Source organism: Canis lupus, chromosome X (assembly GCF_011100685.1).
Source record: "Canis lupus familiaris isolate Mischka breed German Shepherd chromosome X, alternate assembly UU_Cfam_GSD_1.0, whole genome shotgun sequence".
NCBI lineage: Eukaryota > Metazoa > Chordata > Mammalia > Carnivora > Canidae > Canis > Canis lupus.
The window spans coordinates 694,140-716,715 of NC_049260.1; the positions used below are offsets into that span (position 1 = coordinate 694,140).

Genomic DNA, 22,576 nt, shown 5'->3' on the forward strand with positions numbered 1-22,576 from the left:
GGTGCTGAATTGCATCCCCCAAAACCCGTAAATTGAGACCCTAACCCAGGAACTCAGAATGTGGCTATAATAGAGAATTGGGTCATTAAACAGGTAATTAAGGTACAATGAGGTCAGTAGGATGAGCCTTGATTGCATAGGACTGGGGTGCTTATAAGAAGAGAGAATGGGGACGCAGACACTCACAGAGGGACGACCACGTGATGACACACAAACTCCCCCACAAGGGCTCCCAATTTATCCTATTTGCAGCCCACAGAGACGCAGCAGGTACCCTCCCTGCTGGAGCGAAGAACCACGACCTTGAAAACCTACAAACGCCTAATTCTTTTGTCTCGTTATTTCCATTTTGCAAAATACAGTGTGATAGGCCCCACCCAAGGGGAAGACGCTCCGGGCGACCGCACTTGGCACGTTTGCATTCACCTGCCTCATCGATGAATGTCGTGAGCAAAGAGGCCAACAAAAACAGAGTCTCCGGAAGATAAGCGCTCCCCTCCCCGCCGTTGTTGAAAAGTGGGTGTTTTTCCGGCGCGCGCAGTTAATAGCTGGGTGTCTGGTTGGCGTCTCTAAGGCAGGATTCGTTTCCGGCCCAGTGCTCCTCTTGCTGGGTCTGTGGGCCGCATCTCGAAAGCGCGGAGAAAGTGCTCGAGTGAAGACGTTGTAAGGGCGGGGCGTGGGTGACACGCACAGAGGAAGAAGGCCTCCGGGCACCCGGGCCATCTTGCCATACAATTTACATGAAAACATCAGCCACGAGGAGACGTGAGCTGAAAGCAAGAAACGCTCCAACACGCCGCGGGCCCCATCTCCGGGGAGTCTGCCTTGCAGCCCGTGAGTAGACATGCGTGGGATGGAAGCGGACACAAGGAGCGCACCGGTTGGGCGTTGGGGGTCTTCCGTGACCCTGACCCCCCACCCTGAACACGGCATTGTCGGTGGTGCTGAGCCCCCGAGATGCTGTAACGTCAACGTAAACCCCAATGTTGGCTTCTGAGCCCTCATAACATGACGTATGAGTTGTCACTCATCACGAACGTGAAGCCACCAAGAGAGACCCTCTCGCCGCCACCGCCGCCTTGCAGGGGCTGGCCAGGAAGCTGGCTGGGGTCCCCAGAGGCCTCTTCCTCCTCGGTCTGCGGACACGACGGGCCGGTCGTCAGGATGGGCATCTCGGCCTCAGCCGTGGCCAGGTGGACGATGAGAGCCTCTTCCGGGCCGCAATCATGCTCCGCACCCTCCATCTTATTCAAGGGGACCACGTTCTGGGTGTCCTTGATCCACTCCTGCGGGGATGACACAGAGCATTTCGGACTCAGGGAGACGCCCGTTGGCAGGTGCCAGGCCCCCGAGCCAGCATCCCTGGGCAGGAACAGCAATCCCCTGGGAACAGAAAGCTCCAGCATCCCTGAGCCCACCCCGTGGTTCTTCTTACACCTGCATTTACCGTCACCCTCAAAACGCTGTATCTGCAAATACCTCCGCGGCCCTTTGAACGAGGGCAACGACAAGGAACACGACTGAATTGTGTTTGTGAGTTGCCCGGACTCTCGTGAGCGGGATTATCCCCCAGCGGGTCCAGGCGGGTTCTGGACGCTGCCATTCTAACGCACACCTAGGTGGGGGGACGTTCTTGATACTGGCAGGGGAGGGGTCTCCACGGGACGCTATGCCAACCGGGTGGGGGTGTCCTTGCTCCGGCCCTATGTCTGCTCTCCCCTGCCCAGCCTCCCTCCTCTCCTTCATGTCTTTTGTCCTGAAAATGCTCTTCTAACCCCCTCCTCTCTCCCTAGGATCTCCCCCAGAAGAGGATCAGGACGTGCCCCTCCCTCCGGAAACCCCCACCCCATAGAAGGCACTTTGGACAAAAGATTATTTTGAGCTGAAGGTGATTAAGAAAGAACAAGCTCGGGTGGAGCTGTCTGCCTTCCCCTTTTCTGCACAAAAGTCTGGGCAAGAATTTCCATTTAGTAAAGATTTCCATGTGTAAAGGTGTCACTACAGGGGCAGGGAGAGCCCCCGTCACCCCAGAGGGTTGCAGTCTGCATAACAAACCTCACTTTCACCCCAGTCACCTTCCCACATGACACCTGCCACCCACAGGTCCCACCCTCCCCTGCCCTATAACTGTCCTGTCACTTCTCCCCGTTTTGTCACGCTGTGTGAAAATGGCGCCGGAGCCCGGGCTTCTAACTACCTCTTTGGGGTTTTCACTTCTTTTCTGTGAACACCCCTCCGCCCCCAGGTGCCTATGAAATCAACCTTTTCTTTTTTTTTTTTTTTTTAAGTCAACCTTTTCTTATGCCAATCTGTCCTCATCTGCTTAATTTGCAGGCCCTGAACAGAGAAACTAAGAGGGTGTAGGAAAAAATTTTCCCCCGTTTTTTTTGTTTGTTTGTTTTGTCCCTGATGTCTAAGGAGGTTGGAAATTAAACTTGCCCCTGTGGGAGGTCGGATGGTGCACACCCCTTCCCAAAATAAAGATTTGTCCATCCTAACCTCCAGAACCTATAAATGTAAACTTATTTGGAAATAGGGTGTTTGCAAATATAAGTGAAGAGTCTGAGATGAGCTCGTCCTGGACGAGGGTGGCCCTACATCCAACGACAGGGGTCCTCGGAAGAGACAGAAGAGGAGATGCAGGCGCAGAGGAGGAGCCACGTGAGGACGGAGACAGAGATGGGAGGGATGTGGCCACCAGCCCGGGGATGCCTGGGGCCCCAGACGCTGGAAGAGGCAGGAGGGACCCTCCCCGGAGGCCCCGCCCTGGACCTCAGGGGTCCTGCCCCCCCGGAGCTCAGACTATGGTCTCCAGAGCTTGGAGATGATTAATTTCTGTTGTTTCAAGCCTCTGATTGGTGACATCTCCGGAGAAACTTCTAATGCATTATCCTGGAAAACGCACACCCCACCTGGCGAGCTCCTGGGGAGGGGGGGCTGGTCCCTTCTCCCCGGTTCCTAGCTGCTCATGCCCAGCCCTCCACAAGCAAGCCTTTATCAAGTGAATGAAACAATGCCTGTAAACCGTTTAAAAGCGGAAGTCTTGGGTTTGTTTTCAGCCGTGCAGGGTGAGCCCACGAAGAACACAACTTCCTGCTGAGATGAGAGGGCGATTGGGCTGGAAAATCCCGGGAGGGCAGAGCTCTGTGGGGCTGGTTTAAAGACGAGCTGCCCCTTGAGCCCCTCTCTGGATCTGGTATCTCTCCGACCAGGAGAAAATGATGAAGCCACGGCTCTCATTTCAGAAAAGGCTCGCGGGCACGTAAAGGAGATAGCTGGAAGAAATGTCAGTTCTAACGAAGGTGCACGGGGAGGGATTAGACATAAAGGAATCGTGTTGAACATGCATGGGGTTGGGGGGGTGGTAGTTACCTGGAAGTTACCCTGGTGGGATTCAAAGAGCCCAGGGAAGGTGAATTTGGGATCGGGCACGCTGGGCATGAGGAGCTTCTTGACTCTGAAATGGACACGGAGAGTCTGGTCAGGCAGGCGAGCATGCCCGAGCAGGGCTGGGGACCTCCAAGGGGCCGAGGATGGGGACACAGCTGCACCGCAGAGATGTGGTGCCTGCAGGGAACTGTACCTGTCGTGTCAAGGCATGTGCTCCCCCCACCTCAACTCCGCAGACACTCGTCTCCCAGCACCCACTTGACACCTCCCACCGACACTGTGATGTCCGGGGCACAGAGCACCTTAATGCGCAATATCGATTCCCACCACCCACGGACCATCCCGTCTCTTTGCTTGATGCAATGGGCCGAACTGTGTCAGTCATAGAGGTTGACATCATAGGTCAAAAGCCGTAACCCTCTCTGGGACTTGTGTGGGGAGATTGTGCTTTTCAAGCGGTAACAATGGAGCGTAAACGAGTCATAAGGGACTCGCCTCATGGGGCTGCCCCCTAAAATACGCTCCCCCCCCCCGAAGATTGATTATTTGAGGCTGAAGCCTATTATGATCCAGGACACATAGGAGGAGCTCTGTGTTCTTCTCCAGCTGCCTAAACACAAGGCGTCACTTTACCATTTTGCAATAGAAATTTCCATTTGTAAAGGTTCCCCGCCCCCTGCCAACCCCCGCCCCAGCTGAGATCTCTCTTTCGCTGAGATCTTTCCACATACACAACTTTTCTGTGTCATTTGTTTTGTGTCTCCATTTTGTAGTCACCTTCCCAGAATTTATCTCCACCACAGCTTCAGAACCCTTTCTCCTCCACCTACTCACGTCTCTACAACCATTGCCCTTTGTTCAAGTGGTATGCGAGGCTCCCCAGACTAACTACCTCTTTGGGTTTTCAGTTCCTATCTTTGGGTCCTCCCCGCTCGTAATATGATAACATCAATAGAGAAACAGTTGGCTTTTCTCCTGTTGGTCTGCCTTTGGCCACTTTAGTTCATAGGCCCCCGGGTCTTGGACTTAAAGGGTTGTGATCTAGTATGGTCCTAATTCAACATGACCGGTGTCTTTATAAAAAGACAGTGATTACGGGGATGTGTGTGCTCACAGAGGGATGGCACACAGGGACAAGATGGCGTCTACACTCCAAGAAGACAGGCCTCGGGTAATCAACCTGCCCACACCTACATCTCATAAATGCCTCTGGTTTGAGCCTCCGTGTGTCTGGTCCTTTGTGATGGCCGCCCTAGGACACCAACCAATATAGTTGACTTTTCACCCGTCATTGCAAAGGGGATTCCCTTGAAGCAGGGCAAGCGTTAGTGTTTTCCAAGAATCATGGGGCTCAGTTTCCCCTAGGGGTGCTTTCAACTCTCTATTGAAAACACCGGGCCTGTCACCGGTAGGCACCCTTATCTGATTGCTTCATCTCCACCCTAGCAGAGCTCCGTTTGGGTGGCATGCATGTGAGTCAGTAAAGGAGAGGTGACGAGGCTGGAAAGGTCGTGGGCAAGAATTAAACGAGGCACTTCGGTGCTGAATCTGGCTCTCAGTGGGGGACCCTGTGGAGTTGTCCAACTCACCCTGGTGCAGACCCAGGCTCAATGTTCCCGAGTGCTGCTCCATCTTTCTCTACCCGGGCCCCCTGCAGTTGCTATGAAAACCTCATCCCAAGAAACCACCATCCCAAGATGGTGCCCACGACCCTGGGCATCGGTACCTTCATGCCAAGGTACAGCCAAGACGCCTGGGCAGCGTGACTCAGTTTACATAGGGATGGACATGGCGGTGGTTAAGTGGTTGTAAGAAAGCTGAGCAAAGAAAACTATTTAATATGATATTCATGAAAAACTGTCTACGGGCTCTGTTTCGCTACATCTGTCACTTGATTCGAAAACGAGACGAGCTTCTACGTGCGATTCTTCTCCCTTCACCCAACAGTTCCGTTTGATAAGTCTCAATAATAATTGAGAGGTGTTTTAAGCACCTGTTGCTCCAATATGGTAGGCGGACAATGGCTCAGCGGGGTGTGTGTGTGAAGCCAGCTAATCCTCTGGTAGGAGTTAACATTCATATATTCTACTGTTTCTACAAGACAAATACCCCAGGTATCCCTGCATTTTCGGCACTGTTTCCCTCAATTTTCTTAAAAGACGCTGTTGGCGAAGCGTGCACTGTGGGAAATGGGATGCTCACCTATCGGACGAATAACCCTATCAGATGATTCTTTTTCCCTTTCTACTTAGTGGACATATTGCAAACAAAGCCTCCCGTCCTGTGTGTATGACAAGGCTGTCAAGAGTCATCCTTACCTCCGTACTTTCCATAAAGACAGAAGAAGAAGGGACACTGTCAGCAACGCAACCATGCCAGAAACTAAAATAAATTTGGGGAAAAGTTTTTTCTCCTGGCACGAATCTAAAGCAAAAAAGAATGAGTTGCTGTCAGTTTTCAAGATGATAGTAGGTCAGGCTCCAATCCCCCACTTTCTTTCCTTTATAAACAGCAATGACAGTAAATCTTGATTGCGGTGGGACATATCCTGGAAAGAGAGATGGTGTCTCTGGACAGGCACCCATCAGGGTAGCCACTGCACAAGTGGTGTAGACTCAACACACTGCTCTCAAGTACCTGTGTTGCCAGGGGTGTTTGAGGAAACTGAGGCTTGCTTTAGGCTACTGTCTGTCTATCTATCTATCTATCTATCTATCTATCTATCTATCTATTATCTATCTATTATCTATTATCTATCTAACCATCCATCCATCCATCCATCCATCGTTCATACTATATCCATCCATCTGTCCATCTATATCTATCCATCCATCCACCCATCCATCCATCATATCTATTATCTATCCATCCATCTGTCCATCTGTATCTGTCTGTCTGCCTAACCATCCATCATATCTATCATCTACCTATATATCCGTCCATCCACTTATATTCATCTATCCATCTACTTATCTATGAACTATCATTCACTTACATATCTATCATATCTATATGTCGATGTCATCTATCATCTATTTTATATATCTATGATCTATGCCTATATCAATGAATCAGCATTCATAAATAGTACTTATTATCATTGTTGCTGTTAATAGAAATAAAAGTGAAAAACTAGCCCAATAACGTAGGGGGTCTGGAAAACAAAACAAATGCTTTCAAATTGATCTCTGAAGTAGGAGGTGAGGTCATTCATTTTTAGGAACCTCCAATCCTCTCTCCCCCAAAAGACGAGGCGCTGGCCCATGTACAGGTGCAGCGCTGCTGTGTAGCAAGCATTACCTCTCAGCTCCCCCTTTTGCTGGTGTATCACCTCTGACCAGTCACTTGGGTATGTGTCGGGGCCATAGCTGGACTCCATTGTTTTCACTCTGGCCCGGAAGAAATAACATTTCTCAGCATCCAAGCCATCTGTCGTAACATTGCAGGTTTCTCCCTCCTTGGACTGAAGGGAAAAAAAGCAAGCACGGGATCAGTGGTTTGACCTAAGCTCTTTGTCTTTGTACTAGGGAGTCACATAAGGCACCTACTTTTCAGCATTCACATTCCAGTTGCACTTCATCTGTCTGCCTAAGGAAAACAAACGCAGCCAACAATCTCTATGCTCCCCTCCAAGAAGAAACAATCCTTCGTAACAGATAGTACTACAGATGCTTTTAAGAATTACTTAGTGAAAAGTTACTCCTTAAAAAGAAAAAGTAATTTTTTTTGTATGAATACAACAGTAACTCATGCTTACTTTGGAGACTTTAGAAAACATATGCACATACAAACACACAATTAAAAACGGTAAAAACCTTTATTCCAGTTCCATCATATAATCACCATTAACAAATTGATATTGTTTCTTTCCTTGTTTCTTTCCTTGGAACCTTTATTCCAGTTCCATCATATAATCACCATTAACAATTGATATTGTATTCATATAATGCGATGTTTTACTGTACACATTGCTTTCATCACTAAATATCATTTATCACTATAGTGTCCTTTGGTGACTTACATATTTTATCATACAGATGTACCATTATTTATTTGACCATCTCCCTATTGTATGGCATAGAGGTGGCCTCCAATGCTTTGTATTTATTTTAGATAATGCCTCAACAGATGTCTCTGTGTATAAAACCACATCCGCATTTTTAATTCTTTCCTTAGGATCAATTTCTATTTTTTTTTTCAGGATTTTATTTATTTATTCATGAGACACAGAGAGCGAGGCAGAGACACAGGCAGAGGGAGAAGCAGGCTCCATGCAGGGACCCCAATGTGGGACTCGATCCCAGAACCCCAGGATCATGACCTGATCCAAAGGCAGAAAGTCGACCACTGAGCCCCCCAGGTGCCCAGATCAATTTCTAAAAAGGGGCTCAATAGGTCAGAAATAGGACAACTGATAAGCTCTTAAAGTTTGTTAATGCTCAACATCCTTGACCAGTATCACATCTTATTATTACCACACTCTTTAGGTGCTCTCCAGTACCCATCGATTGCTTTACTTTGCATTTCTTTGACGAGTTTCATCAAATTTCATTTCAGTGACGGTATTCTACTAGACCCAGCATTAGGTCAGCTTTTCTCTTTTCTGATAGGTCCCCTCCTGCTTGGGTTACATACAACGGCCTTCAACGGTATTCTCATTTTTATTCTTATTGCTGCGTTTTATTGCACCATTTCCAGATTTAGGGATGTATTATATGGGCACTTAGGATTTGCCTCTTCATAAGAATAGGGATTTCCATCTGTTGACAGATCTCCTCGCTGTCTCCTTGCTGGTGCAGACACCAGCAAATATAATAAGGGTGAGTAAGAGTAGTAGGAGTGAGTAGTAGATGTGAGCCTAGTAGTGAAAATAATTAGAGTAACCATAGTAAGGGTGAACTTACTCAATGTTTTTCACGTGTTATCACATCCATCCCCAAGTTGCTGTGGCTAGGTGCTATTATTATGTCCTCAGTGCTTGGGACATAGTAGATCCTCAGTAAGTAAATCTTGAGTGAATGTGGAAAGGATCCCCTCCCAATACCTGTAGACACAGCAGACATCGACTATCCTAGTCTGAGATGTTCAGTTATACTCACCTTGCCTTAGCTCCCCCTCCTCCCTAGATGGTCCCATGAGATATGATGCTTCTGGTTGATCCCATCATCCAAGTCTGCAAACCTTGATGGACACAGGTGTCCTTGCAGACTTGTGGAATCATTGACTTCTGGGATAGGCAGGCGGCTCATAGCCCAGGTAGCTTAACTACTTTTCCAGGGCAGTCTTTCCGAGATCCCGTCCAAGCCAACTTCAAGACTCTCCTTGGGCACCTCCGGGGGTGGGCACCTCACTATACCTGATCCAGGTGATTCCATCTGCCTTCTACAGATGATTTTGCCCATTGGCTCCAGTTCTGCTTTTGCAAAGATGTTAATCCTTTGTTTATATGGTGGTCATGTGATTATTGGAAGACAACTGTGAGCCCTTGAGTCATTGATATTTACATCATTTTAATTTATTCCATTGATTACGCCCAAATAGTCAGTACCAGAAAGGGTTCTCACATGTTCAAAAGGTATGCAAAGAGGGGTGGGTGGTACAGGGTATGGTGATGGTTAATTCTATTTGTCAACTTGGCCAAGGTTGGTGTCTAGTTTTTTACTTAGATGATACCCTAGGTGTTACTGTGAAGGTATTTTATAGAAATGATTGATGTTTTTAATCAGCCATCTTTAGGTCACTCTATAATGTGGGTGAGCCTTACTCAATCCATTGAAGGCCCTGAGAGGACATAGACTGGAGTTTCCCAGAGAAGTCTAAAGACCATAATGGAAACCTGTCTGTGTTTCCAGCCTTCTGGCCTGAGATGTGTCTGCCCCTATAATCCCATAAGCAATTCCTTAAAACAAATGCCAACATCTATCTCTGTGTCTCTCCACGTCTCTCTTGATTACCTCTTGGGGATCCTCGCTCACCCTTGGGCTGAGAAAAAGATGCTACCATGCTCACCTGCCACTCAGTGTCGAACATACTCTTGTACTGGATTTCATAGAGGAGACGCTTGTAGGGCAGATCAGAACAGGTCACTGTAATGGCTTCCTGATGCCACTGGAAGTTCAAGTCTTTTGGGGAGCTGGGTTTCACTGAGAAGGAGAGACAAAAAAATGATCACCACCTCTACAAAGATAAAGATTCCACATCTCTAAAATTATAGTGGTAAGTTTGCTTAGACTCACGTTCTCTGGCCTGCCTTAATCTTTTCCTTAATACTTTATTGGATTGGGACGCCTGAGTGGCTCAGCAGTTGAGCATCTGCCTTTGGCTCAGGGTGTGATCCTGCCATCCCAGGTTCAAGTCCCACATCGGGCTCCCTGCAGGGACCCTGTTTCTCCTTCTGCCTATGTCTCTGCTTCTCTCTCTCTCTCATGAATAAATAAATAATCTTAAAAAATACTTTATTAGACTGAGGATGAGGGTGTTATTCATCCTCATTACATCTATAGCATAGCTCCAAGGACCTGAATGTGTATCGTCAAATGAACTCTTTGAAATTGTGTGAAAATGTCTGTTATGGGATAAATAGTGTCCCCCTAAGAAAGATATGTTGGAGTCCTAGCCCCCATATCTCAGAATATGTGCATTTGGGATCATTGCAGGCATGATAATTAAAGATAAAATGGGGTTTACTGGAGTAGAGTGGGCTCTGGTCCTATATAATTAGTGTCCTCATAAGAGGAGACACAGACACACAGAGGGAAACGGGCATGTGAAGATAGAGGTATAGATGGAGCTGATGCATCTACAAGCTAAGGAACAGCAGCCACCAGAAGGCAAGAGAGAGAGACATGGAACAGGTCATCCCCTAGAGCCTCCAGAAGGAACCAGCTCTGCCCACACCTTGATTTCAGATGCCCGGGGTCTTCTTAACTGTGGGAGGGCAAATTTCTGTTGTTTTAAGCCACCTGCTTTGTAGCAGTTTGTTGCAGTAGCCTCAGCAAACTAAAGTGAAGACAGAACATGGAAAACATCACATGAGACTCCTTCCCCACCAGCCTGTCCTTTGGGAAATGAACGCTTTCATGAGTTAAACCGTGTCCCCCGACAAGTACGTTCATGAGCTGATCTCTGGTACCGTGAATGTGGCTTTATTAGGAAATAAGGTCCTTGCAGATCTAATCAAGATAGGATGAGTTCATCCTGGAGCAGGATGGTCCTAAATCCAAGAACAAGTGTCCCTAGATGGAAGAAGAGAGACACAGACACAGGAGGAGCCACATGAGGATGGAGACAGAGACAGGAGGGATGCGGACACCAGCTCAGGGACACCTAAAGCCTCCAACGCTGGAAGAGACAGGAAGGACCCTCCTCTGGAGCCTCTGGAGGATGCACAACTCTCCCCAACCTGGAGCTCAGAGTCTGGTCTCCAGAGCTTAGTGATGATTAATTTCTGTTGTTTTAAGCTGCCTGATTTGTGGTCTTTTTATTTGCAGTGTTTTATAACCCTAGATTGACAGCCAACCCTGAATGCACCTAAGAAAACCAATGGGGGTGGTATCGAGGGGAAAGGGGGGCTTTTCTCTCTCTCTCTCTCTCTCTCTCTCTCTGTTGGAGGACAGAGTGCCATGACACATCTTTGTCCAATGTGTGTATCAAGACGAATTTTCTAGAAGGCCAGTCTCTTCGAAGTTGGAGTAGGAAAGGGGCACTTGGCAACGAGTTCATTTTTGGTACTTACAGTAAGCACTGATCCACTGACATTTGTTGAGAAGGAGACGTGTTCCATTCCAGATGGAAAAGCACAGAATTTCATCTTCTTTTGCCTCCAGGAGGCATCCAGCAGTGCGACTTTGTTGAAGAATATAGTTGGAGCATTGGCTATCAGTCTCGTCACTGGTTAACCTGTGGTTAAAACATAGAACCATTCAGCCATAGAGAGTCTTTGAAAATAGCATCTTCACACATCTCCTGGCTCACTCCTCTGCTCCATATCTCTGCCACAGATTGGGAACTCCCCTTCACTCGCTTCAAGAACCCTTTCTTAAAGCACAGCAAGAACTGTCCAAATAGAAAAATACCCCCTCTCTCAACACAGTATGCTCCCTGAAGGCCCCCTGTAGTGGGTTGGATGGTGGTTCTCCAAAAGGTCTGTTCATGCATTAATCCTTGGAATCTGTGAATGGGGCCTCATTTGGAAATACGGTCTTGACAGGTGTGATTAAAGGAAAGATATCAAGATAAGGTCATCTTGCATTACAGTGGGTCCTAAATCCAATGACACTGTCCCTATAAGAGACACAAGACGAGACACAGACACAAAGGAGAAGCCAGGTGAAGATGGAGGCAGACATGGGAGGGATGCAGCCACCAGCCCAGAGATGCCTGCAGCCCCAGATGCTGGAAGAGGCAGGACGGACCCTCCTTGGAAGCACCTGCCTCCCCTGGATCTCAAACTTCTGGTCTCCAGAACTGGGAGACGATGAATTTGTGTTGTTCTAAGCTGCTCAGTTTGTGGTACTGTGTTATGACTGCCCCAGAAAACTAATAAAAGTACAGTTTGACTTGCAGAGTCACCATGCCCTTGATTTGAGGAGGCACTTTAATAAGGATGAACCAACACTGGAGATCTCCCTGAGGCTTCCTACAATATTAAGAAAAAAAATATGGTGCCCAGTTGGGACCAGTTTAGGCTCTGTCCTGAGGTCCTCAAATCCAAGCAGTGACTTGATCGAGAATTATGTCCTTTATAATAAAGAAACTGACGCTCAAGTGACTTACCTATGTGACCATCTAGGAGACCCAGCAGATTTTTTTAAATGTTTATTTCCCAACCAATTCACCTTAAAATGTCCCTCCTGTGTACACTTTCCCATTCATCTCCTATGCTATCAAACTGTGAAGAATCAATCACACATCTCTCCCATTCACAGAATTGAGGCTAAGTTAATTGGAGAATGCTTCTCTCCTACATTTATACTGAGACCAAAAAAAAAAAAAAAAAAAAAAAAGCCCATGATAGGGAGACACACTTTTGGAAGGTGGCTGCTGGAAAGCTGGCATGAAACGTCTCAGAAGGTCAACCTTTGCCACGGTTGCATACCTTGTTTCAAGGGAACAGGGTTCCCGTCAAAGGTATCTGTCAAGACATTGTGAATGGTCCTGGATGAATAAGCACCTTGTGGATGTCCTTGGATGAATCTAGGTGGTTTAGAGTGTGACTTAGTCATCACTTGGTTAAGAGGTGTGGTTGCGGTTGTGGTGAGGGGTCAGGGCGAAACAGAGCACACACATTGACACTTGCACATTCTTGATTCTTCACACCTTCACTAGCTGGCCCTTCACACGCAATTGCTGGTATCTCAGGAGAAGAACTATTTGAGCACAAGACATGGTGTTCCCTTCCTGAGGGGCACTTACTTGTAGAGGAAAGTCAAATTTGTCCCCGAGTATTGGCTTGCATTCCATGTAACCTGCACAGCTTCAAAATTAAAGTTGATCATCTGAAGCTGCAATACTCCTTCTGGGTAAAAAGAGACAAATAGAGGATCCATTGAGGCAATGCTGAAACTGGTTGGAAATTTATAAAAGGACATTAGCACTTGAGTCATAAGAATAATAGAATGCTTTATAGGGATGGATAAAATCAAGATTTTTCTCAAACAAGCCGGCATTAATTATGTCAGTTAAGAGCTGCAGGATATACAAAGGGTTACTGGGGACAGAGGAATAAGTCAGGAGCAAGATTACGGCTGCTTTTCTTCATATGTTTGCAAGACGTAATGACCATTAATTAGTATGAAGAGCAGCTATTGAGTATTGACTCTGTGTCTGATGACCTCCTCTTTTGTGGGCACACAGGGGGCATTAGACACTGTGCCCCATCCACCAAACTCATGGTCTCACTCAGAAAACTTACAACTCACACATGACAACTTGAGGAAACGTTCACAGACAAATGAACCCTCTGTCTTTGCTTTTAAAGTGACTTAGGCTTGGGCAGTTTTTATTTTCACACATGCCTGGGTTAGTCATTGTGAAAGTAGTTAATGGGTGTATTCTAGGATTAAGTAAATATGCTGTGATGCTGCGGATAAGAAAGGGCAAGTTTCCAACTGCCAGGGAAGGGAGTGACAATTTCGGGAATATGGAAGGCTAGAATGAACCCGGTGGTGTTGAGTTAGAAGTGGAAGTATCAGGTTATGTATGTAGACAATAGGATGGATAGATAGATAGATAGATGATAGATAGATAGATAGATAGATAGATAGATAGATAGATAGATGATATATGGTAGATATGATGGATAGATAGTAGATGATGAATGGATAGGTAAATAGATAGATAATGGATGGGTAGATAGATAATAGATGATAGATATGACAGATGGTTGAATGGATGGATAGATAGATAGATAGATAGATAGATAATGGATGGATGGATGGATGGATAAATGGTCAATGGACACATTTCTAGCACCCAGCAGGTCATGAGTATGATGAGATACATGATGAGCTGAAGAGATACATGTTCACAAATGCTGAGAAAGAGGGTCTCGAAGTCTCCAGGTCAGGGACTCACATTTCACATTCAGTCCTGGGTTCAGCAACCCCACCCCTAAAGCAGGAGGCAAATGTACATCATGACCTTGGACCTGTTTGCTCAACACCCCATAAGGTCTCTGGGCTGGAAGACTTGGCCTGCTGAACATTCATAGGGGTCGCATCCTACTTCATGGTCCAGAATTAGCCATGCTTTCCCATCACACCTTCTCACCAATCCAAATTCAATCTGCTATTTCACTGATGTTTTTCAAGACCTCCCAAAACAATATTTTTGTGTGATCAGCCAGTGACCATCTACATTGTAGAAATGAACAAAAGACACCCAAATAAGAACAAGGAGAGTACGTTTATTCAAAGCTTGCCGTACCAGGGAGTGGACCACCATCAAGTGCATTTGGTGTCCAATTAAAGGTAGAAGGAGAGATGAAAATGTTCTTTGAATTTTTAAGAAAGCCTTTCAGATGCCCGAGGTGTATGGAATACTTCTGTTCTGTGCTGACCATTGTTCCTGATGTGACTGATCACAAGACAGGTAACCTCAGACCTATTGATCCATTGGTTCCAGAAAGAGAGAGGAGATGTCAGGAAGGACGTCATGGCTTCTGGAAATCTCTGACTTTCAGGAAAGGAACCAGTATCCATCCCTCACAGTGAACACCTCCTGGGTCTGAAAGGGAGGGAAGTTTACAGCTGAGGTGTCAACGTTATTTCAGATCTTGGGACCTCTGTCTGTGGAACACATCTAATGGATAAAGCCTGATGCCCCGTGCACAAGCAGGAAAGCAGAACTGTTCTGCACTTCACTGCCACCCCCACAGGATGAGTCAGCTGCGGGGACAGGAGGGAGCGAGATCAGACTTGGAAAGGGGAGAAAAAAAGCAAGTCACCCTGTCTCTGTTACTTCTTTGTCAACTTCTCAGAACGGATTCAGATGTTCCTAACCAGTGTAGGTGAGGGACGTGATTGGGGTTCTCCTGACTGGGGTGTGGGCGAGACTTCTCTGAGAAGAGAAAGGAAAGCACAGAAGGTCTCCCGCTGATCCTACAAAATGTTTTCATGTAGCACAGGGTTGCTCTTTCAGGTAGCACTGGGCATAAAAGCCGGTCCAAGATTAGGAAGATATTTGTGAGGTCTTGTGTGCAGTTTGCAAAATAGAAAGAGAACTTTTGCTTTGCATGTTTGGTCTTTACCCCTGCCCTGCCTGTGCCTTGAAAGGGCAAATCAAAATTTAAAAACAAAAGACTTGGGGCACCCGTGTTGCTCAGTTGGTTAAGCACCTGCCTTCAGCTCAGGTCAGGATCTCAGGGTCCTGGGATTGAGCTCCCAGTTGGGCTCCCTGCTCAGTGGGGAGTCTGCTTCTCCCTCTGCCCCTCCCCTTGCTTGTGCTCACTCTCAGTCAAATAAATAAATAAAATCTATTTTTAAAATATTTTATTTATTTATTCATGAGAGACACAAGGAAAGAGAGAGGCAGAGACACAGGCAGAGGGAGAAGCAGGCTCCATGCAGGGAGTCGGACGTGGGACTTGATCCCGGGTCTCCAGGATCATACCCTGGGCTGAAGTTGGCGCTAAACCCCTGAACCATCCAGGCTGCCCAAATAAGTAAAATCTTAGGAAAAATAGAATAAAATAAAATGAAAATGAAATTGAATTAAAAGTAAAATTAAATTAAATTAAACAAAATAAAATAAAATAAAATAAATAAATAAATAAAATAAAATAAAATAAAATAAAATAAAATGAAATAAAGGAAGAGAGACCTCCCCCCTCCATTTTCTTAAGAATTTACTTAGGAAACTTGTCAGATCTTTCTCCATGTCTTTGACATCCATGCAAATCCTTTTAAAACTTAATAAGATCTTTACCAGACTCAGGACCCAGGGGTATCTTTCTCAAGGAAACCAACTCTTTGAAATGCAAATACCAGGGAATGTGATGCTCCACCTCCCACTTGTAGTGTGAGGGAAAGTCTGGCTCCACGTTGGAACACATCTTGTCGTAAAGATAGGAGTTTTTTTTCCCCCATGGGATAAATCCAATGAGCTAACACAGACAGTGTCTCCAATTACCAGGTGAAGTTAGGGAAAACCTTGTCTGACAAAAGGTGCTGAGGGGTCACCAGGTCGAGGACTAGTCATTATTTATTCACAGATTACGTGTGTCATGGGTTGTGTCCACGAGCTCTAGTAAAGGGTTTCTGTGTTTGTAGATGTCTCGTCTTTGTAGATCTCGTTGGTGCACTGTGTGCGGTAGACGTGTGTCGCATTCTGCTTCAATGCCTATTTTATAATAAAGTGATTTTCCTCAACAAAAAGGAATGCACGGATGCCAGAAATGTGCTTTCCCCCTCCAGTTGTTGCTCGGAAAGCACGCGTCGGCTTTAGGAGATGTGGTGAACTTATTAGGCCGCGTCAAGACGCAAAGGCGTAAAATTGCACATGGTAGCCGACGCCCTTTAATGCAGGCAGTCCTAGCGATAGAAGTTGTCTGTACAGAGAGAGGAAGAGGCAGAGAACGATGCTTCGGACACCAATGTCCAGACTTCATCAATAGTTCACTTGTATTCAAAAATCCCCACTTTTCAGGAGAGCCCCACATGCACTAGATGGTGGACGCCATGGGATGGGGAGGAGACGGGACTCGGTGTTTAATGGAGACAGAGTTTCAGTTTGGGAAGATGAGAAAGTTCTAGAAATGAATGGTGAAGGTGGTTACACAACCATGTGAATGTACTTAATGTACACTTTATAGACAGAACATTCTATATATAGCTAACCATCATTTTTAAAAAACCAATAAGCAACTTAATTTTGTACAAAAATTGCATTTGGCAACATAATTTTATGATACTTCTTGAAGTAATCGCTCATGCTCTAGATTTGGGAGCGTGTGCCTCCAAGAAATGGTTGAAATGAATTTTGCTGCCTTGTTTTGATACCAATGAGACAGGTATTCCACCCTGTTTCATTCGGGGCTAAACCATTTTTTTTTAATCTTTTTTTTAATTTCTTTTTTTAATTTCCTTTTTGCTTTTCCTTTTTTAAATTTCTTTTTTCTTTTCTTTTTTAATTTCTTTTTTAATTTCTTTTTTATTTCTTTTTTTAATTTCTTTTTTATTTCTTTTTTAATTTCTTTTTTCTTTTTTATTTCTTTTTTAATCTTTTTTATTTCTTTTTTAAATTTATTTATTTATTTTTTTAATTTATTTTTTATTGGTGTACAATTTACTAACATACAGAATAACCCCCAGTGCCCGTCACGCATTCACTCCCACCCCCCGCCCTCCTCCCCTTCTACCACCCCTAGTTCGTTTCCCAGAGTTAGCAGTCTTTACGTTATGTCTCCCTTATTTATTTATTTATTTATTTATTTATTTATTTATTTTACTTATTGACTTATTTTAAAGGGTGAGAGTGAGACTGTGTGCGGACGGAGAATCTTTAAGAAGTCTCCCTGCAACCTCACACTGAATCTCGCAACCTTGAGGTCACACAACTTGAACCAAAACTGAGAGTTGGATGCTCCATGGACTGAGCCACCCAGGCACCCCTGGGCAAAATTCTGAAAACCGTTTCTTTGGACAAACACACTGCGATCCATCCATATGATGGCGCATCATTCATAAAAAGGAATTAAGAAAAAAAAACACTTCTACAATGTGGCTGAAATATGAAAATAAGCAGCCGTGTGAATGGACCCACAAAAATTCTCACAGAGTGTGTGATATCATGGATGGGAAGTGTCCAGATATGGAAATCCGGGGACACAGAGAGCCTATTAGTGGTTGTCAGGAGCTGGGTACGGGATCGGGATCCCAGAATGACAGATTAGCAGGGTTTTAGAGTTCCCTCTGGGGATGACGGAAATGCTCTAAAACTCGTTGCACATATTCTATGCATCTACTAAAATCTACTAAAATCTACATTTTAAATGACCAATTATATATCAATAAGGCTGTTTTCAAATCATTCAATTAAAAAATAAAAAAATAGGGGATCCCTGGGTGGCGCAGCGGTTTGGCGCCTGCCTTTGGCCCAGGGCACGATCCTGGAGACCCGGGATCGAATCCCACATCGGGCTCCCGGTGCATGGAGCCTGCTTCTCCCTCTGCCTGTGTCTCTGCCTCTCTCTCTCTCACTGTGTGCCTATCATAAATAAATAAAAAAAAATGTTTAAAAAAATAAAAAATAAATAAAAATAAAAATAAAAATAAAAAAATAAAATAAAACAGAAAGACGTGTCCCATTTCACCTTCTTGCCCTGCCCTGCCTGTGGCCTTCTCCTCTATTGAGGGAGAGCTAACCCCCCTCCATTGTGATGAGCAGGGTCCCCTCCACAAACATGTTGCGATAGGAACGTGCTGGGACCACCAGCTCCCCAGTTGCAAGGACCCTGTGGATCTTTAGCAAAATTGCATTTGTTTCTGTAACACCCGATCGGAAAGCTGCAGGGAAATCCGGAACTGACGGATTTCGGAGCATTTGCAAATAGTGACAATAGTGGGTGAGGGTGCGTCATTTGAACACCAACAATCTCCTTCTGGGTGTGGTACCCACGTCCCAGTTCAAGACACACAGACAGAGGAACAGAGAAGATGATGGAAGCAGCACGAGAACCTGCTACCACAAGTGTGGGTGTTGCCACCACTGGATGCAGCACTGGGTATTTTTGGGGTGAGTACCCAGTGGGCCACCAAAGCAGTGGCAGGCCCAGTGGGGAAACCACGGATGCACCCGTCGGACGGTGGCGGCGTCCTGTAAAAATCCTTGGTCGCTCCCCATTGAGGGGGTGGGCAGGGGTGCAGTTCTGGGTTCACAGCAGGGTTCACAGCTGCCAGTGCAGAGACGCGGGCAGAGACCACAAGGGTTCACAGCATTAGTCACGCAGGAAACTCCGGATGGTTCTTGTGTGTCCCCAGAGCGAGGGCACCGAGCTCCAGAACCCATGAAGTCACATCGGGATGCCCCCATGCCCTCCTCCTGGGCGCTCGCGGGCTCCCCGGGTGGAAGGAGGGTGGCAGAAAACGCAGCCTCACGGACCCCTCCCCGAGGCAGAGCGGGTCCGCGTGACATCACAGCGGCGAGCGGTCAACCCGTGTGATGGTTCTGATAGGGTCTGCAATGTGAATCGTGTGATTTGGACTCTCTCTCTCTCTTACTTTCTCTCCACCTACTTTATTTACCAGGCAGCCGAAGTGCCAGCAACGGTTGCTCAACGCAAATGCAACGGCAGCCATACAGCGGTGCCACCCTGCAGGGCCGCGTCCACGTGGACACCTTCTGGAACCAAGCTCACACCTGTCAGCCCGTCTGCCCACCCCGCTTGGGCGCTCCTCCCTCTTCTGGTCCGCTCTGTCACCCAGATGCGCGGTCTACATGCGGCATGCAGGGCTCTGTGCTGACAGGTCGGTCCCGCCCACAGCTAAGAGCTGGCCGCCCGAACCTCTACAAACACCCTCTTTGCAAATAAAGTCCAGGGGGAGGTTGTAGGGGCTCAGACTTGATGATTTTAGGGGTCGCAGCTGAGCCCACGGAGCAAGGGCACATGGCGCACTAGGGTATGGGAACGATCATCATAGGCCTCGATGCTCCTAAGATGCTCCACAGTTGCCGAGGAAAGGTGGGTAAGTGGGTGTTCATAGCGGGGCTGGATGTGTCTGGTCCTATTCTAGTGTGGGAACACTTGACCTCAGCACGCCCTGCAAGGCTCCTCCAGCATCAGCACCATGGCAGCAGGGGTGAAAGCTGCACACATCCGTGGTGCAGAGGAAGCCCGATGCCCAGGCTGTGTCCCTCCTGTCTTCTAAGGGAGCAGGTGCACATGGGACCCCTTCTGCGTCTGCACTCAGCTTCCTCCCCTGCACACACCTCCACCCTCACCCACCCCTGAGTCTTGCTGCATGTGAGCTGAGCATCTGCACTCAGCTGCACACAGCTCTCTGTCCCTAAATCTGCACGAGCCCCCTGTCTGTTCCTGGGCACGTTCTGGGCGAATGGACATCGTCCTGACGCACCTGATACACGTGCAATGTGAAGCCCAAAATGGGTCCTCATGTCTCAAACGGTCGGCACGACAGTGGCCTCCCCATACATCTGTGGGATCCCGACTGGTCCCATCAGTGCGTATGACCCATGCATATTGCAAGTGCCAGTGGATTAATGACGGGGACACCAGGGAGCCCAGGAGCCGTGCGGGGAGCTTTCCCAGGGCTGCACCCCTGTGAGACCCCGTTCCCTCGACTACTTAGTTTCTAAGGCTTCTGTGCCTATAAGGACTCGGGTACAAGTCAACTCCATTGAAGGAAAAGCAAGCAAACCACAAATAGCTTTCAGGAACAAAACGAGCTCCGGTGTTCCCCAAGAAGTTACTAGAAGAGTTTTGAGGGTGTGCCTGGTGCATGTGAGTGGAGCATCTGATACATGCAATTCGAGAATCGTGTTTGTGCTGCTGTAGCCCAGTCTAGGGGAAACCCGCACTCAGACTCTCTGGGAGTCAGTGCTGGGCCAGTGGGACCCCCAGTGTGCCATCAAGAGACTGTAGCCAATGGGGTGTCTCTGGATTGAGCCTTACAAACCAGGCAAGCAAGAGGGCAGCTCAGACACACAGGGACGAGCGTGGAGTGACGCGACGTGACCCTTCACAGATGAGAGGTCCCTGAAGCGCCTTCCCCAGTTCCTGTGTCTGCCACCCGCATGCTAGAAAATCCCGTGTGGCACAAGAGCGGCCCCCACAATCCCCACGGCAGCTGATCCCTCCATCCGCCTTCTTTCGCCCTCACCTTTTTCTCAGATGTGACACGAGCTCATTTTGGACAGACCAATATTCAGTAAACATAAAGGCTTTGCTCTCTGGGAAAGCAAAGGGGACAGGGAAGCCACCCAGAGCCTGCATGCAACAGATGGACCTGGACTGTTTGTATTGGCGTCCTTTTTTTTTTTTTTTTGCACATTAGAACCGAATGCATTGGAAGTCGATCCAACATGAGCCCTTTGCAAAGAGGCAAACTTGGGTTTGCAGGGGCTGGGAAATCTGGGCCAGCTGCTTGCTACTGTTAAGAAGCAGAGAAAGAAAAACACAAAAACAAGACGACAGATGCTACAGTTGCAAAAGAGAAAGAGAAAAAGAGTAGAAGGAGGGAAGGAAAGACCAAAGGAAGGCATGCTAAAGTAAAGGACACTCTAGGCACACAAGCAGCCGCATCTCCAAGCAGGGCTTACCCAGTGCCTCGTCCCCCGAAACCGTCACAGTGGCCAGCAGGAAGACGGCGGCAGACGCCCAAGGCAGAAGCACCGTCCTCATTCTTGGGGAGACCCACAACAGAGCGAGCACAAGGTCCGTGTGACTTCATGGCTCATCTACAGAGGCTACCCTCTGTTTAAAGAGTGGAACAGAAACAAGGAAATGACAACGGGAAGCGGATTCAATCTTGACCTAAAACGATGACTCTTTAAAAAAAAAAAAAAAAAAAAAACCACGACAAAAATGTAAGATCACTCTTGCATACTCGCTGCCCATGAGCTCGGCTTGAAAGGGTTCTGGCTGGTTGGTAAAGTCCTGCAGCCATGCTGTGGATGGCCAGCATGGCAGGTCATCAAGAGGTGTGGACGTTTGGCACTCCCCACCTCCGCCCATGTGGCTCCAGCCAAGCTGCAGGGAAGGAGGTGAGCCTGGTGTTCTTACGGTTCATACTTCAGGGACTTTCAGAACTCCAACGAAGAATCACCGTTCGTGGGGTGTTAATGGGGAGACTGGTTGGTGTGTGTTGCTCAAGAGCACGAACCTGAGACTGGCCACCTGTCAGTGGCCAATTTCTGTCCATAGCTTCTGCCTTCAAAGGTGCTCCTGGGGGACACCCACCAGGGTGACTCCATGGGTTAAGCATCTCCCTTCAGTTCAGGTCATGATCCAGGAGTCCTGGGATCAAGTACCAAGTCAGGCTCCGTGCTCAGCAAGGAGCCTGCTTCTCCCTTTCCCTCTGCCTTTTCCTCTGCTCATGCTCTCTCTCTCAAACAAATAAAATCTTTTTAAAAAAAATAAAGGAAAAAAAACAAATGCGCTCCCTGGAATGGCTGCCCAGGGCTCATACTAAAATTATAGAAGGGAAAAAATAAGTAAGTAAGTAAGTAAGTAAGTAAATAAATAAATAAATAAAGTAAAATTATAGAAGGGGAGCGCCTGGCTAGCTCAGTCTGGGAAGCATGTGACTCTTAGTTTCAGGGCTGTGAGTTCAAGCCCCACATTTGGGGGTAGAGATTACTTAAAACAACTTTTTTAAATTTAAATTTAATAACATTTTTTTAAATTTCTTAAATAATACTCACAGTGATTACTGTATGGATAAAAATAGGCCATGGTGACAAAGCACTTTCATTAGCAAAGAATCCATGAGCAAAAGGACATAGGGGAAAAAAAACCCTCCCCCCCTCACACACACACACACAAAAAAAAAGAACAGGAAAAATTTGCAGTAACTTCAATTTACAGTGAAAAACTGTGTTTCTGGGAAGCTGAGCTTGCACAGAGTGACTTCCAATCACTTATTAAATGCAGGCTGACTCAAGTCTCCCTGACCCCTGACCTCAGATCCTTCCACCCTGAGCATCCTGAAGACCAGGAGTCCCACAC

At 47.0% G+C, this 22,576-nt stretch overlaps 1 protein-coding gene across 2 annotated transcripts; it reads right to left on the bottom strand.

Moving 5' to 3' along the window:
• Positions 1-306: 306 nt before the first annotated feature.
• On the bottom strand, positions 307-21,351 carry CRLF2 (cytokine receptor like factor 2). Of its 2 annotated transcripts, XM_038586703.1 has the most exons (8): positions 21,169-21,348; positions 12,805-12,907; positions 11,126-11,289; positions 9,400-9,533; positions 6,691-6,853; positions 5,709-5,814; positions 3,373-3,457; positions 307-1,286 (listed from the first exon to the last, which is right to left on the bottom strand). In XM_038586703.1, the coding sequence occupies exons 1-8, from the start codon at positions 21,248-21,250 to the stop codon at positions 1,002-1,004; spliced, it is 1,122 nt and encodes a 373-aa protein (XP_038442631.1). In that variant the 5' UTR covers positions 21,251-21,348; the 3' UTR covers positions 307-1,001. The 2 variants fall into 2 exon arrangements, with proteins under 2 accessions (XP_038442631.1, XP_038442632.1); XM_038586704.1 differs by lacking the exon at positions 12,805-12,907 and having other exon boundaries at positions 21,169-21,351.
• Between the last annotated feature and the right edge of the window lie 1,225 nt (positions 21,352-22,576).